This window comes from Gekko japonicus, unplaced genomic scaffold, assembly GCF_001447785.1.
Source record: "Gekko japonicus isolate JY-2015 unplaced genomic scaffold, Gekko_japonicus_V1.1 scaffold460, whole genome shotgun sequence".
NCBI lineage: Eukaryota > Metazoa > Chordata > Lepidosauria > Squamata > Gekkonidae > Gekko > Gekko japonicus.
Genome location: NW_015173688.1, coordinates 283,728 through 301,624, shown reverse-complemented (window position 1 = coordinate 301,624; position 17,897 = coordinate 283,728). Strand labels below are relative to the sequence as shown.

General features: G+C 42.9%; 1 protein-coding gene across 1 annotated transcript in view; it reads right to left on the bottom strand.

Moving 5' to 3' along the window:
* Nucleotides 1-13,992, bottom strand: part of LOC107120433 (metalloprotease TIKI2-like) — a 525,698-nt gene extending 511,706 nt beyond the window's left edge. The window contains 2 exon segments of the mRNA XM_015423132.1: nucleotides 10,866-11,426; nucleotides 13,642-13,992. Coding sequence (XP_015278618.1) covers nucleotides 10,866-11,426; nucleotides 13,642-13,761 — 681 coding nt within the window. The 5' untranslated portion in view covers nucleotides 13,762-13,992.
* Between the last annotated feature and the right edge of the window lie 3,905 nt (nucleotides 13,993-17,897).

Sequence of the window (17,897 nt, the reverse complement as noted above, 5' to 3'; positions counted from 1 at the left end):
CCTTTTTCTCTCTCTCCCCTCCCAACATTCTCTCTCTCACCCACTCTGTTTCCCCCCTCTGTTTCTCTGCCCTTCTTCCTTCTCAACTACCCTTCTCCCATTCACTCTCTTTCAATCTCTGTCTTTCTACCCATCTACCTTCCTTCCTTCCTTCCTTCCTTCCTTCCTTCCTTCCTTCCTTCCTTCCTTCCTTCCTAGCTTTCTCCCTTCCTTTCTTTCCAAATTACTACCATTAACCCCACTCTGTCTCCCCCCCTTTTCTCTCTTTCCCCCCTATCTAACTCTGTCTCTCTCTACCTCCTCTTCTCCATTCCTCCCTTCCACTCGCCCTTCCTTCCTATCTAGGGCCCGTCGTCTACCGCCACGACGGGCTTTCCTTACTAGTGAATGAATAATCCAAAATAGAACTTTGTGGTTTAAGTGGTGGTTAAGTGTGCGGACTCTAATCTGGGAGAACTGGGTTTGATTTCCCCACTCCTCCATATGCAGCTGCTGGTGTGACCTTGGGTCAGTCATAAATTCTTTCAGAGCTGTTCTCTCAAGGGCAGTTCTCAGGAGAGTCTCTCAGCCCCACCTACCTCACAGGGTGTCTGTTGTGGGGAGAGGACAAGAAAAGAATTGTAAGCTGCTCTGAGACTCCTTCAGGTAGTGAAGGGTGGGGTATAAATCCAATCTCCATCTCCTCCTCCTCCTCAGAAGACTGGGAAGTTGAAAAGGCCCTGAAGCAAGCCAAGTTGAATGACCCGTATGACACCAAAACAAAGTTTGAGTCCAGTAGCTCCTTTAAGATCAACAAAGTTTAATTCTGGGTATCAGCCAGTTTTGCAGGGGCTACTGGCAGCTAAAGACAGCAACCCTTCAGGAGGAATTGGGGAGCAGGGACTTCAAACATGCGATACTTCTCAAAGTATCATTACAGTAGCGAGTTCCAATGGAGATGGTTTGAAAGTAATGTTCCTACAGTCTAAAGAATTCATAATGTTAATTTATTAGTCTTGTCTCTAATTTGAAGACAGACATATAAATGTTTTACTCATATATGATTAATAATGTTGGATAAATACATCTGCCCTACAAATTACAAAAATAGTACTTGGGGCATTTATAGTTTGTCTGATGGACACAGCAATGAAGATATTAGACTTACATGTGTTTATGATGGCATGGTATGCTCAACTTAAACCACTATTATTGGGTGAAACACTTGAATCTTCCAATCACTGGATACACCCATCAAACTCTAGCAAAAATATATAAATGATTTCCACCAAAATTATAATGGGAGGTTTCTTCTCCCTTTAAAATATGAAACATTAAGGTATAAGAGTTACAGTTCAGCCAAAACTGAGTATTTGTAGATCTGCTAAATAGGACTAGCTTATGCATATGCTAAATAGTACTCTTAAAAGCAATATGATTATAAATTGCTTAATATTGGCTGTATCAAAATATAGCAATAATTTAAAATGCCTTTTTAAATAATTCATTTAATAATGTTTAATAATAATGTTTATTGCAGAATAACTCTTAAATTAGCCATTTTGCCTCAAGAAACTAAAAGAGCATATTAGAGGGAAAGAATTGAAATAAAATCTTTACTTGGATGGAGTTTAGTTTACTTGGATGGAGTTTAATGGTATACGAATTGCACATCAAATCTCTGGTCATTGTAAATGGACTTTCACTGCACACCTAGGCATTTTAATTAATTGGAATGAAGCTCACCAGTTCCTTCCAAATAAGTGTGCTTAATATTGCAGCCTCAGTTTCACTCAACAGTCACTTTTCACCAGCTAAAGATCTAATGTAACTTTCCCCCTCCTTGCTAAACTCTTCTGAAAGGGAAAGGGAAAGGCAAGGAAAGGAAAGGAAGCCAAAGGGCTTACCAAAATATGGCCCTGTGTGTATATTAATGTTTCCTGCTGTTCTGCTATGCAGAGATCAGCTTAGAGAGTGCAGATATCTGTCAGGGACCAAACATGATGGGCCACCCATCAGCCTTTCATTAAGCAGCACTTGTAGTCTCTGTAATTCTATCAATAGAGTAATCAGAGCTGCCATGCCTCAGGATCTGATAGACCAGCAGGAGCTGGGAAACGAAGACTGACTTGATTAACAAAGTCACTTCTGTCACTTGATGCTGAGGGAAATAAGCAAAAACTAGGACAACAATGTTTATTAGTCTATACACAAGAAAAGAGAGGAAGAAGGGGAGAGTGGCTCAGTGCAGTCTGGGGTGGCACAGTACGGAGACTGTTTCTCTAGGGTTGCTCTTGGTCTAATCAATTTGACTTTGATATTTTGCTGACATTTACTCCATTATGAGTTGACATAATGTAATCAAATTCATGACTAAATTAGAGAGAGAGAGAGAGAGAGAGAGATCAGGGTAGGACCCTTTATTTCACTCTCATTCAGTCAATCAGAATTACTTCCCATAGAAGGAAAAGAACCCTTATTCCCTATGGAGAGAGATTCAATGGGCAGATTTAAAAATCAAGATGCTAATATCAAGTCCTCAGCAAGGCAACTTTTGAAAAATATAGCGAGAGGCTAAAAGGCTTAGCCTCCAACTGCAGGCGGATTAAGTATGCATACAAAGAACTGGTGATGGCAGATGAAAGAACAGCGAAGTGAAAACAGGGAACAAATTAAAAAAAGCAAGAGAAAGGAGGAGAGAAGACATTTTAAACACATTTGCTAGGTTCTACATCTGGTAACCAGCCAGAACTTTAAAGGTTAAGGTGACCTGTTCTGCATATGAGAAGGATGTAAAATTGTATAAAGAAGCATTCCGCAACAATAGCCATGTTAGCCTGTTGAATGAACTAGTCAAATGGGGCATCACAGGTAGGCTCCAAATGCATGCTTTGGCATACTAGTAAACAGATATAATGCATATAAGAGCCCATGCATGTTTGAGCATAGGCTGTTAAATGCATGGAGGTTCTTTGTAGATGAATACAGTTTATAGAAATGAAGAATGCAGTCTCCAGGAAAAGAAGATACAAAATGGTTTGGCCTTCCACATATGTATGACAGAGGAGACAGAGAAAACCTGTCACACTAGAAGGATCTAAACATCCCATTCAAAATGTTGTGGGAGTAAATCCAGTTCAGTACTAGAAGCCCCATTGAAATGAATAGGAGCTGCAAAGAGCACATCTTTACAGATACCAGATTCAGGATTAGATAAATAAACATACACAACAGGAAGATGATCCAATACAATTTACCTTAGAGGTACAGATTACATTAATAAATAGGGATATTATTCATATTCTCCAGAATATGGAGAAACAGCATGCTTTCCAACTGGCAAAGGTGTCAGACAAGGATGTATTTAATCTCCCTGTGTTCAGAACATATCCTAGGGAAAACTGGATTAGATTTAGACGAAGGTGGAGTGAAAATGGGTGGAAGGAATATTAACAATTTGAGATACACAAATGACACCACATTACTGGCAGAAAATAGTGAAAACTAAAATGACTAAAGCAGAAAATGCCAAAGAAGGATTGCAGCCAAATATCAAGACAAAAGTAATAAATATTGAAGCATTATACAGCTTTAAGGTTGATGGTGAAGAAACTCAAGTTGTTCAAAATGTTCTATTCCTTGGTTCCACCATCAACCAAAAGGAGACTGCAACCAAGAAATCAAAAGGAGACTGACACTGGAAAGGGCAGCCATAAAGGAACTAGAAAAAAATTCTTAAGTATATGGATATGTCACTGGTGACTAAGATCAATATAATTCATACCATAATATTCCCTGTTACTGTGTGTGGGTATGAAAGTTGGACAATGACGAAAGCTGACAGGATAAAGGTAGATTCTTTTGAAACGTGGTGTTGGAGAAGAGTTTTATAGGAACTGTGGACTGCCCAAAACACAAATAAGTGGGATCTACATCACATCAAGCCTGAATAGGGTTGCCAAGTCTGGGTTGGAAAATACCTGGAGACTTTGGGGGGTGGAGCCAGGAGAGGGTGGGGTTTAGGGAGGGGAGGGGCCTCAGCATGGTACAATGCCATAGAGTCCACCCTTAAAGCAGCCATTTTCTCCAGGGGAGCTGATCTCTGGCAGCTGGAGATTAGTTGTAAAAGCGGGAGATCCCCAGGCCCAACCTGGAGGCTGGCAACCCTAAGCCTGAACTCTCCCTAGAAGCTAAATGATCTAATTGAGGCTATTATACTTTGATCGCATTCTGAGAAGACAAAAGTCACTGGGAAAGATGAGAATGCTTGAAAAAGATTAAAGCTGCAGGAAAAGTAGAAGACCCAACATGAGATAGGTTAAGTCAATCAAGGAAGCCATGGTCCTTAAAGACCTGAGCAAGGCTGTTAACGATAGAATCTTTTGGGGGCCATTAATTCACATACACACAATGAGGAGTAATTGATTCTCAAAAAGGTGTGCCATAGATAAATTCCTCCACACTATACTCCAAGCATTTCCAGAAACCACTGAAAATGAGTATCAGATAAATGGATAACCCATATTAACGTGGTTTGCATTTTCAGCAGCATGTAGCTGCTTCGCGATGGAAAGCAGGGGAAAGGGAAACAAACTACTTCATAGATTCAGGTGGGTAGCCACGTTGGTATGAAGCAGTAAAACAAAGTTTGAGTCCAGTGGCGCCTTTAAGATTGAAATAACACAGTTAAGTTTGTGAATAGCAGCAAATTAGCATACAGATAATAAAATCTTAGCTGTACTTATGTATCTTTACTCTAATTAGCCCTTCCTGGCAACTATCCCCCCTCTACCGATATGTATCTGAAGTGCATCTATACATGCTAAGTCTCTCAGTTCTCACTTATACCCAGAATTGAACTTTGTTGGTCTTGGATGTTTGTTCACTCTTACATTTATATACTAATTTGCTGCCATTCACAAGTCTTACCAACTGCTTTAAACCAATTTCAACTGTACTTATCCAATGTTCCCTCTAAGCTGAGTTAGTATGAGCTAGCTCACGGTTTTTTAGCCTCCAGCTCACACATTTTTGTCTTCGCTCAGGAAGGACGGCTCCAGAGCAAACTAACTTACGCAGTAGCCAAATTGCTCGCTCACTACTTTAATGCCAGTAGCTTGCAAAGAAGAGTTTTTGCTCATAAGACCCCACAGCTTAGAGGGAACATTGCTTATCACCCAGTTGCTTATGTATCTTGACTATAACTACCTATATGTAAGGCAAGAGACAGGGTGGGGGGTTAGTTGCCAGGAAGGGCTAGTTAGAGTCAAGATATGACTCTATAACCTGGAGACCAAGGCCTGTGAGGAAAGACTGAGGGACTTGAGAATGTTTAGTCTGGAGAAGAGGAGGTTGAGGGGGGGACATGATTGCTCTCTTTAAGTATTTGAAGGGCTGTCAGAGGAGGGCAGGGAGATGTTCCTGTTGGCAGCAGAGAATAGGATTCACAATAATGGGTTTAAATTAAGGGCAGGAAGGTACCAGCTAGATATTAGGAAAAACTTGCTTTTACAGTAAGAGTTGTTCAACAGTGGAATCAGCTGCCTAGTGAGGTGGTGAGCTCCCCCTCACCGGCAGTCTTTAAGCAGTGGCTGGAAAACACTTGTCAGGGATGCTCTAGGCTGATCCTGCATTGAGCAGGGGGTTGGACTAGATGGCCTGTATGGCCCCTTCCAACTCTGTGATTCTATGATATATATGTAAGGCTGAGAGCCAGCATGTTGTAGTGGTTAAGAGCACCGGACTCTAATCTGGAGAACCGGGTTTGATTCCGCACTCCTCCACACCTTGGGTCAGTCACAGCTCTCAGAGCTCTCTCAGCCCCCCCTCCCCAATAAGTTTAGCTCGCTAAAAGAGTTAGAACTTAAGGCTGCCAGACAGTCTTTGGATCTCCTGGCTATACTACACACAATGCTATATGATAATTATTATTATTGTAAGGCTTGAGGAAAACCGTTTCAATGTATCTGAAGAAGTGTGCATGCACCTGAATGCTTATACCCAGAATTAAACTTGGTTAGTATTAAAGGTGTCACTGGACACAAACTTTATTCTGTTATTTCTTCTTAATACGTACTTAAAGATTGGATATAGTCCCTCCCTGAATACAAATGCTTTAGGAGTTTTCAATGCAGTATGCTTTTTAGGTGTTAGTGTCCATTTTTTCATATTATATATTGCAATTAAAGTAATGCCAAAATGCACTCTACTGGTGCCCATAATGTATTTAGGGTTATAAATGGTCACAGATGTTTCCAGCAGCCTAGACCTAAAATGGAATACAAATTGTCCAATTTCTAATCTCCATAGTTAATACCACTAATTACAGGTTTCTTAAAGAGAAAATTCAAGATTTGGAATTAAGAAAGGAAATATAGTTCATCATAATCCACTCCTTTCTATTGAGGACATAATACACTGAGCAATGGGATTGCTCGAATGATAACATTAGAAATTGCTCCTTTTGAACAATTTGCCAGTTGACTGATACAGCTCAGAATCAAACTGAAAAGAACCAGCTGCATATTTTTGTATTCCATGTTGCCTTAGCAGATGATGCTTGGCTAGTCAGGATCTTAGAACTACCTTTGAAGTCTGAGTCTCAGTTCATCTCTGCTGTACCATTTCCACTTATTTTGCAAGGTCTGAGTTGGGTTTCAGCTCATGCCATACTGGAATGAATGTATGTTATACAGAAGGAGGAGGAGGAGGAGGAGGAGGAGGAGGAGATTGGATTTCACTACCTAAAGGAGTCTCAGAGCAGCTTACAAACTCCTTTTCCTTCCCCTTCCCACAACAGACACCCTGTGAGGTAGGTGGGGCTGAGAGAGCTCTGACAGAAACTGTTCTTTTTCAAGGACAGCTCTTATCAAACCTATGGCTTGCCCAAGGTCATCCAGCAGGTGCAATCCAGAAATCATCCCTGGAGTAATGCCGTACAATGCCAGAGTAATAGCATAACAGTGCATAATTTTGATTTGAGAGAGAGATTTGAAAACTCCCTGTCATTGGCAATTCAGTTTTCCTAAAAGCATATAGTTGTATCATATGGATGGACATTCTGCAGATATAAATGGAAAGAAGGGCAGTCTTGCCTGATTCTACTCCTTCTTGCTGTCACCTGTCCTGCACTGTTTTCAGTCTGCATGGGCCCAGAAAATGCCTGGGGAGGGGTCCAAGGAGGACACAGAAGGAAATACCTCCTTCCACCAATGGAACATCTATAGGATACACCCAAAGGTCGATTCAGGGGGGGGATCGCCAGGGATCACCATTCCCCTGGGTGAGGTGCGGGGGGCGGGGCACATGACAAAGCCCTGCCCCGTGCTTCTGGCCACCCCGCTTCCAGCCCTCATTCAGCCAGGAGTAGGCAGGAGAAGAAGGAGGGTAAGTTGCTTCCTCCCCGCCTCTCCCCACCCCTGCCTGCCTGGGGCCAGGGAGGGCCTTGGCGGGGCTTCCTCGCCCTCCCGCCGGCCTTTCAGGTCCACCGCCGGGCCCTTGATGGGGCTCGGCAGTGGAGCCGCATGGCCGCCGCCAGCGGCGGCTGGGACCATTGGGGGTGGGGGGCTTGGCAGGGCTTCTCCGCACTCCCACCAGCCTCGCAGCTCCACCGTCGAGCTCGACGGGGGCTCGGCGAGAGCTGAAACCAGGGCAGCTGCCAGAATTGTTGGGGGGAGGGAGTGAAAACAAAGTATAAATGCCTGGATTTTCTGTGTATTTTCCGTAACAATGTGGTCATCTGCGTCTTGTGAGCAAAATTTCTACTTTGTGAGCCACTGGCATTAAAGCTGTGAGTGAGTGATTTGGCTACTGCATTAGTTAGTTTGCCTCTGGAGCCCTCCTTCCTGAGTGAAGAGAAAAATATGTGAGCCAGAGGCTTAAAAGCTGTGAGCTAGCTCACACTAACTCAGCTTAGAGGGAACACTCCTGGTAACTGGAATGTGAATAGCTACATATTTTGTACTTCATCTATTACCAAACTGCTTTCCTTTTTGGCACTCTGGTACTAGGTCTTCACTGATGTGCTTGTTGTTGCTTTTCTCTCAACAAACCAGTTACTGAAAATAGATAAAATTGTGTTGAACTTCTATCCTTTTTAGCTGACATGGGTGGTTTGCTTGTTTCTCCCCACATGTGCCATCAGATAGGCTCACCAGCTCTGAGTTGGCAATACCTTGGAGATTTTGGGGGTGGAGCCTGAGTGGTGGGTTTAGATTCAGAGGAATTAGCTGTGTTAGTTGCTGCAAAATAGTCCAAGAGTTCAAATAGCACCTTTAAGACTAACAAATAGCACCTTTAAGACTAACCTTTAAGACTAAGACTGAGTGGTGGGTGTGGCCTTATGACACACTTCCGGTGATGTCAGGGGGTGTGGCCTTATGACACACTTCCGGTGATGTCAGGGGGTGTGGCCTTATGACACACTTCAGTGATGTCAGGGTGTGTGGCATATGCAAATGAGTTATGCTAATGAGTTCCCCTAGCTCTTTTTCTACGAAACGACCCCTGGATACACCCAATATGTTAACAAATTATTATTGTAGCACCAAAGGATACCATCATTATAATTTTTTTCTTCATTATGCATAACAAATGTTAAACATAAGAAAAGAGTGATAGTTTTGGCACTAAAATCAGGAATAAAGAAACAACAGTTTCCAACCCAAGATTATTAAAAATATTATCTGTAATCACACACACAATATACAACACAATTTAGATTAAAAAGGCACAATTTTGTAATTAAGAGCTTTTGCAGGTTTTATTTTAGTACTATTTGACCTAACAAAACTTTTTCTTCCAATAGAAAAGTACAAACTGACTTTTTGAAGTTGCATAATACATATCTTGCTCTATCTGCAGATCAGTAAATTTGTAAACCCTCCTCTAATTACATTTGTGGCATGGAAAATATTTAGTGATTCATTTGGTGCAATAAATGGATTTACCTGTGGATTTTAAATGTTGGAACTATGGTCAGTATATATTTCAAAAGTCATTATTCAGCTCCATTAGAATTTTCTTATAATGTCCAAAATATCACTCATACTGCAATTGTGCAGTCCTTTAAGTGAAAAAAAGCAATTACAATGAAGGAAACATTACCAACCATGTAGAATCACCTCACAAACATTTGTATCAACATATCTACCTGCAATATCAGATTAATATAATATTTCATAAAGTGAGGCAACAGATTAGTAAACATGTCCCCTGGAATATGTTTGCAAATGCAGCAAGTTTAGGATTGAACCATACAAATACTTAATTAGTTGATATTTATAGGAATAATAGCAATTTTGAACAGTGCATTAACAGTGCAATCTTGAGAGTAGTCCTCATAGAATAAGACCTGAGGAGGCTTCTGAGTAGACCTGCATGAGATAACATTGATATTTACTAAAATGAATTCATTCACAGTAAAGACATAGGAACCTAACCTCCTTCCATTGGTTGGGTAATCGTTTTACACAGGGATGTGTTCATTTTTACTGGGACCATAAAAGCATTTTTAAAAATAACCAAGGAAACCTAAAACAGGATACACAGCCCCAGTAAGTCTTGTGCCTTCTAGTATGTTTTCCCCATTGTATTCCACTTCAGCTATCTATTTTTGGCAGCACTATCAACTAATTACATTTTTTCACAGGTGATATTTTAAAGATTGTTAATGAAAAACAGTTCCAAATAGCACAGACAATTTACTCTTCAGAAAAGCATCTGAAGCCCATTACCTAATACAAGAGATATACACAGATTGTTTACAGCAGTACTGTCAAGCATTGCAACCTTTTGCTTGAACGAGGGACAGCTCCGATTTTAAACTACATGCTTTAAGGAGGCTTTTTTCCTTTAATTAACCAGAACAACTCATATGCACTTTTAGCCCTAATATTCAAAGTAAACAATTTTACAGAAAATAGAGTTAAGGCGTGACCACAAACCTTGTGAATCCCTCAAACAAACATTGTGGGCTGCTGTCTGGCTACAAACACATAAATTAACAAAGGAGGGAGTAAGTACCCATTGCATTTTCAGTAGAGGATTTTTTTTACAGAAAGTAGCAATTTTCAAGGAAGTTCAAAGCTACCTCCTTCAACAAGCAACACACTAAAAACCACTTATTTGTGTCTGATACATAAAAAGAGAAACATTTCCTTTCCTCACTACTTCAGTACAGGCAATGAGAAGATTTCAGGAAATTTACTGATCCTACAACCCTCAAAGAAAAGATTGCTATGCCTTGCACGAGAGGCCAGAAACCAAACTGTTTCTTGGACTGAGTAGACCAGGAACAATATCAAAGAAAAAATATGCAGATAAGAGCACATATATAAAATGCTGTTAGATTCATGTTCAGAGATATCCTTTCACATTAAACACTTACAATGGGTGTCAATTGGTAGATGACAGATATAACAGAAGTTCTAATATTCAGCAATTTGTATACATTGACAAGAGAGACCTAGCTGACACCATTATAAATTTCAAATATTGTATATTCTTGTGTCTGGTATGTGAAAGAGAGATTGAGATACCACTTCATGGACATTGCTTCTTCAAAAAACAGTACATGCAACAGGGTGGTATGAACTGTTATATGTGCACATTATGGACCAATATACCACTCACTGTACATTCACTGTCTCTTTCATAACATCTCTGCAATGTTCAAACTATTTCCTTGAAGATGAAACATTGTCTGAGATGCAACTGTGACTGTAACACAGTCTAAGGAAAGAATTACCTTGCTATAATCCCATTAACACTGTTAACCAACAGTTTTCAAAGCACAAGTGCCCTACACACATTAATTTATACAATCTTGAGACTCTTATGACTGGAATGCTTAAAAAAGATGTGGGGTGGGGTCCACTCCTCCTTACCTGGGAGAAGTTCAGCCCATTTAATGGATGACATTGCTCTTCCACCCTCTCCACAGCTCCTGTCTTTTTCTTTAGTTTCTCAGCCTCTTGGGCCAAATAGAGGTCTAATACTGGTACTCCCCGGGAGCGAATATCTGTCTCTGTCAGGGAGTTGACCATCAGCATTACCCAGACGGGTCTTTTACGTTCCCAGTTTCCAGCTATGGCATTGAAGAGGTAATCAGCATAGAGACCTTTTCCCCGTTGGTCAGGGGTCATCCAGTGAGGCAGCATCAACTTAACATACTCAAGGTGACGTTTAAGGCGGTGGTAAAGATCCTGGGGGAGCACATCTTGTAAATTCTCCCCATGGGGTAGCAGCTGACAACTAGCCAGGCCTGAGATTGTGTAGGGATCAGTGAGGTCCAGCTCAAAGTATACATTGGTACTAGCCAGGAAAGCAGCCTTAGAATTCTCAGGGATGAAGTCCCATACACGTGTGTAAGGCACATGAATGGTTCCAAACAGATAGGCAGGAGGGTCCTTCCGGATGGTCCAGAGGAAAGAGTTCAGATATCTTTGCTAGGAAAAGAGAAGAAGCAAGTCTGTTAAAATTGCAGTGAGACAAGTGAGTTCAATGCCAGCCAAGCTTTATGTATGATGAGTGATGCAATCATGCATAGTATGGCTGTCCTCCTGAAACAACTTACTCCAGTGTAAGACTGTAAAATGCTTTTAGTCTTTGGTCTACACCTTAACTACACTGACATGAAAGCAAGTTCCACTGAAATCAACATCAGCATTTATAGGACTGAGATGGCAATTTCCAATGGCTGGGCCTGTGGACATTGTATGTGTGTACATATGTGGCCAATATGTGTGCAGCCAATCTGAAACCATAATTTCATCTATGTTGGAGTAACTCTATTAAGCACAGCCCCAATCTGCCTGGATAAATGGTTTCTGCATTCACAGTCATTCTAGGGGGGGAAATGGAAGATAGGGTGAATGTTCAGTGTTACTGATGGTTATTTATTTACATTATTTATAGACTACCTTTCTCACTGAGATTCAAAACAAGATTATACAGTGTAAATCAGTACAGTCACCATGATGGGACATTCAGTAAGCAATGCAATCAAATTAGGATTGTAGAAATCTGAAACAAAGCTGAAATATAACACAGCATAAAATGTTAAACGATGCAGAAATTACATAGTAGTATAATACATACAGCAACAAATAGTACACATTATGCACAGCAATACAGTCCACAGTACCCCTTACTATGGTCTGATCATCCTTTTGTGCCTTCAGGAGTGCAACTGGGTGATTTCTTTGGAATTATCTATGCATATTTATCATAAAACAGTATAATAGTTACGTAGACATGCATGGCCCAATCTCCCAGGTAGTTCTTCACACAAACACCATTAAAATAAATTTTCTGTGGATTATGGCCATGAACCATGGTTTACCGTTAACACGTACAATCCCTTATAATCACTGAAGGTGAATAATTTGACATAGGCTGTAACCCTAAAGATATTTCCCTAAATGTAAGCCCCACTGAATAACAAGCAACTTACTTTTGAGCAGAGCTTCCTAGGATTGCTCCCACAGTCCCAATTAATTAATTAATTACTAGGCTGTGGTTCTTACTAGTAATAAATGCATCTCCAGCAAAAAGGGGGGTGCATTTACAAGAGTCACACAAATTACTAGTAGGATGTTTTCAGAGTGTAGCTGTGTTGGTCTGCAGTAAAACTATTAGGTTTGAGTTCAGGAGCACCTCAGAGACACCTCAGGGTATAAGCTTTTGAGAGTCAAAGCTCCCTTCATCAGGCACAAGTAGAAATGGCTAGTAGCAGTAGGATATGTTGAAAGACTAAGAAATTATTTCTGTGGAAGTGGTGAAAATCTAACAAAAACAGAAGAGATAAAGGATTATTTAACAGATTTCACCAAAGTGATCCATACCTTTGAACCACATACTGAAACATAATAATTTAACGTTATGTGATTGTTTTAAAAACATCTCCTTCACCTCCCACAACAGAATTGCAAAGGGCATATCCACACAAAAGTTGCAAGGTGGGCTCCCACATGCCCCTAAGTGGTACCCAAGGAGAGACACATAGTAGCATTCTTACTTAATCACTGTTTAAAGCACCAATAATGTACTTCAGGTTGGAGGATGCACAGTAATACTATAAAGAATGTGGTTCCCTTTCACACACAACTGGTAGAACTTCAGGTGGGTAGCCGTATTGGTTTGAAGCAGCTGAACAAAGTTTGAGTCCAGTGACACCTTTACGACTTCCACTGAAGAAGTGTGCATGCACACAAAAGCTTATACCCAAAATAAAATTTTGTTGGTCTTAAAGGTGCCACTGGACTCAAACGTCGTCGTTCAGTTGGTAGAACTCATTCTCTCCCCCCCTCCCCGTTCCTGGCAGGAGGATAAACACGATGTTTCTAGTAGGGGTGGTCAGTTCGGAGACGCCAGAATACTCAGGGTCCCTCCGTGACAACTGTGACTGCATCAACTGATTTCTCTCTTAGTGATGGGGCAGGTGGGGATGGCAGGGTCCCTGTCCTCTTCAGCATTCCAGGACGCTGGCAATTCCCAATGATGGACCGTCCGGGGGCTCACCCCAGTCATTTGATGAGCAAGACAACGCCAAAACGATCGCCCTCTTTTTTTGAAAGCAGCGCTGCCTCCGCTGAATACCGTCGTGTCCCCCCCCTCCCCCCCCCCCTGCGGCGCGGCTGCTCCCTCCCTCACCCTGCTCACCGATCGGGGCAGCTCACACCGCCCTGGGTCCGTCTGCTGCCGCCTCCTGGGCTCTGGGCGAGCCGACGCCGGCAGAACCCCCCCGATTACAAAGCACATCAGCGCCAGGTGGGGCTGCATCCTGTTCCTCCCGGGGGACCCGCCTTGCCGGCAGGCTTGGAGGTAACTCTCCGCCCGATCTTGCCTTGGGTGTCTCGATCCCGGCCGGCCTCAATATCGGGCAGTCGCGTCCGCATCTGACAAGTGCAAAAAGCGAAGAATTGATAGCTTGCAGCCCTTGCTAGCCCGAGAAAGGGGGCTTAAAGGGCCCCGCAAGGGTGATCCCCGGGATCCCGGCTCTGATCCCGAGCCTCCGCCATGCTTTGGGAGCAAAAGGGAATCTTCAAAGCGGTAACTTTCTGCGCTGCCCAGGAGTTGGGCTCCCCCCCCCCTTCGGCGTTTAGAAGGAAGGAGGTGGGAAAGTATTTCTTTTTCCTGGAAAAGGGGGGTGGTGATGGGGTGTGGATCTTGGCTTTTGGATGGCGATAGATTTAGGGAATGCTATTTGAACAAGCACAGGAAGGCGGGCGCTGCTGTGGATGTCATCGTGTCAGTTGTACACACAGCGAGAAAAAGCCAGCAGGCAAAACCTTAAAGCAACTTCCAACTTTCCCAAACTTTTCTTCCCATCCCGCTTTCAACTCTCACGCGGCGGATAAGCCGGCTGCGAACGACTCCAACCACGAGAGGGCGCCTGCTTCATAAACAATGGTCGGAGTAGGAAAAGGTAAGTGAGGGCTTGCAGGAAGAAAAACGTTCATAAGCAAAAACTAAACAGTGACTCCGAGACAATTTTTCTTCCAGCGAACATAGGGCTCAACTAGGGCAGGGCTGTGCTCAGAAACAAGCCCTCTCTAAAGTCAGGGGCTGTTCTGTCTTTCCTAAAAACTCGTCTGTGAAAGAGTAGTTACTTCGCAGTGCTGCTGCAACTCCTCTGGTGATGTTGTGCCCCAGCTCAGATTTCCCGCCAGAAATTGGCAGTGACCTTATTGGCCTACACCTAGGGTTGCTAACCTCCAGGTGGGAGGGCTGGCGTTCTTCCAGAATTATGAGTGTTTTGCAGAGGATAGGCATCCGATCCCCACTGAGCTAGACTCTGCCCATCTTAGGCTCAAGCCTCAAATCTCCAGGAACTTCCCAACCTACAGGCACCAAAAAGAAAAAGGAAAAAAAAACCCCAACCCTGTGAGCCAAGACCCAACAACACTTTACTTCTAGTGAAGTGTTAAAAGGGGAAATTGTCTTTTAACACAGTACAAACACCCTCATCAAAAGACATGTATCGTAGCCAGATTTATCACTGCTAATGGGCCTGGAGAAAAATGTCTTGTCCCTTTAATAGAGGCTTAATGTTTGTAAATGGGACATTTTTTCCCCTCCAGGCAGTTGGTGAACTTAACCCAGATTCATAAGGGGCTTAACTTCAGTCAATGCAAAATAGTTTTAGAACGGGAATAATATTCATGACTTTGAATTAGACACCCTTTCAAAACATTCTATCTGTCCATGTAATTTCATTTTTTAAAAAATATATTTCAGTGTTAAATGTGTGGATTGGAACAGGGTTCATACTGGAAGTTTTTCCTGGGGCCAGTGAATTGCTGTTTATAGGATGAGTGGTCCCATTAAAATAAATGGAGCAAAGAGTGAGTGGGATTTCCCTAAAACCAGGGTGCATAATAAAAGCTACATCATAGGTGTTGGCTACTTTAACAGAGTTAAACATCTGTGACTACACAGAATAAATGAATGAATGAAAGTTTGACATTAAAAACAAATCCAATTTGTTTTGCTTGGATTCTATTTCCACCTTCTGGTCATTAAAACAGCCTCTGTAATATCAGAGGGTTTAATATATAAAGTTCAGAGGACGGCGGAAGACAGGAGGGCCTGGCATGATCTTGTCCATGGGGTCGCGAAGAGTCGGACTCGACTGTGCGACTGAACAACAAATATATAAAGAAAAAATTAAACTAATTGACTTATCAGACAGATTCTGGGCCAGGATATGCATGGTGAACAGGAGATCTGGCTACACAATTAGAATTTATATGGTTTCTGAAAAGGTTTGATAATTAATAAGTGTTTTGTAAAGGATTAAAGATTAATAGCTATCTCCATAAAATACTCCTTATCTTTGTGGAATCTGGCAGGTCAGTAATTGAGACAGACAGACAGAAAAAGCAAGCCATGCTGGTGACGACTCACCTACTCTCCCATTGGCTACTGGGGAAGCTGCCTTGGTGTCCCATTGGCCCGTCCCACCAGCTTCTCCTTTCTTAAAGTAAAGGTAAAGGTTCCCTTGCTCGAAAGCCAGTCGAATCCGACTCTAGGGTTGCGGTACTCATCTCCGTTTCAAAGCCGAAGGGCCAGCGCTGTCCGAAGACATTTCCGTGGTCATGTGGCCAGCATGACTAAACACCAAGGCGCACGGAACGCTGTTACCCTCCCACCGAAGTGGTACCTATTTATCTACTTGCAATTTCTTGCTTTAGAACTGCTAGGTTGGCAGGAACTGGAACTAGAGATGGGAGCTTACTCCATCATGCGGCACCCAGGTCTCGAACTGCTGAACTACTGACCTTCCACAGCCTGCAGTTCAGCATCTTAACCACTTGAGCCACCGCAGCTCCATCCTTTCTTACACCCCCACTTTTGATATGTTGCAATTTGGGAGTTGTAGTTCTCAGCTGATCCTACTACAACCATAGCAAAGGGAATTAGAACTACAACTCCCAAGTTGGGAGTCCCAAGAGGCTGTGGGGCATTAGCGGGGAGTCAGTTAAACTGTTAATCAGTTAAAGTGTTAAACAGGAAACAGCTTTGAAATTGAAAGGGGTTGGGGGAAAAGGGAAGGCCTGGACTTCTCTCTGAATTACAATTGATGTCTAGGCTACAGAGATCAGTCCTCATTGAAAAAATGGTTGCTTTGGAGGGTGAGCTGTATGGCATTATACCTCACTCAAGTCCTTCAACAAACCTCCCCTTAGTATTGCCAACCTCCAGGCAGCACTTGGAGATCTCCAAGATCAGTTCTCCTGGAGAAAATGAGTACTTTGTGCAGTGGACTTTATGGCATTATACCATGCTGAGGTCCCTCTCCACCCCAAACCCTGGCCTCCCCAGGCTCTACCCCTCAAATCTACAGGTCTGGTCCTCCCCTTTGTATTGCCAGAATTCAGGCAGCATCTGGAGATCTCCAAGATCAGTTCTTCTGGAGAAAATGGCTGCTTTGGGCAGTGGATTCTATGGCATTATACCCTGCTGAGGTCCCTCCCCACCCCAAACCCTGCCTTCCCCAGGCTCTGTCCCTCAAATCTACAGTTATTTCCCAACCCAGAGTTTCCAACCCTGTAACTGGCTACAGGACCTCTTTCCAGACCCTTGTAACCCAGAAAAACCAGGAGGTACTTTTGTACCTTGGCTGCCACTGCATAGTCCCAAATTAACATAAGTCAGTGGTGGAGGGAACCATCCAGGGCTCTTTTTGTAGCAGGAACTCCTTTGCATATTAGACGACACACCCCTAATGTAGCCAATCCTCCAAGAGTTTACAGAGCTCTTCTTACAGGGGCTACTGTAAGCTCTTGGAGGATTGGCTGCATTAGGGGTGTGTCGCTTAATATGCAAAGGAGTTCCTGCTACAAAAAGAGCCCTTCCTGTTACCATGGAGATCTCCTTCTATATTACCCATTTGGGACAGCAAAATGACTTGAGACAGCCCTGCCTTACAGGTAAGCAGAAGGAAATAAACATGGTGGTCATCCATTTTCCCCTTCCCTCCAGCGCCCCACCAGCCACATCCGGGACACTCACCTGGAGCCTCTGTTTAGAGCTCGTTATATTTCTTCCCACAATGGGCCTTACTCCTAGTTTATCTTATAATCACTAATAGTACTTTCTCACTGGAACACTTTCTACCAGGGGTCTTTTCGTAGAAAAAGAGCTGCAGGAGTTCATTAGCTAGGCTATTAGCATATACCATGCCCCCTGACATCACCAGAAGTGATGTCAGAAGGGGAAGCAAAAGGGGGGAGGCATCTTCAAAAGCCTCCCCTTCTCTTCCCCAGCTGGCCTGGGGGGGAGCGAAGAGAGAAGGGGTTTAAACTAGAGTTGGGCCACAGAAGGAGGAAGGAGGGAAGGAAAGAGAGAGAGTAGAGAGAAGGAAAGAGGGAAAGAAGGAGGGAAAGAAAGAGAAGGGAAGAAGGAGGGAAAGA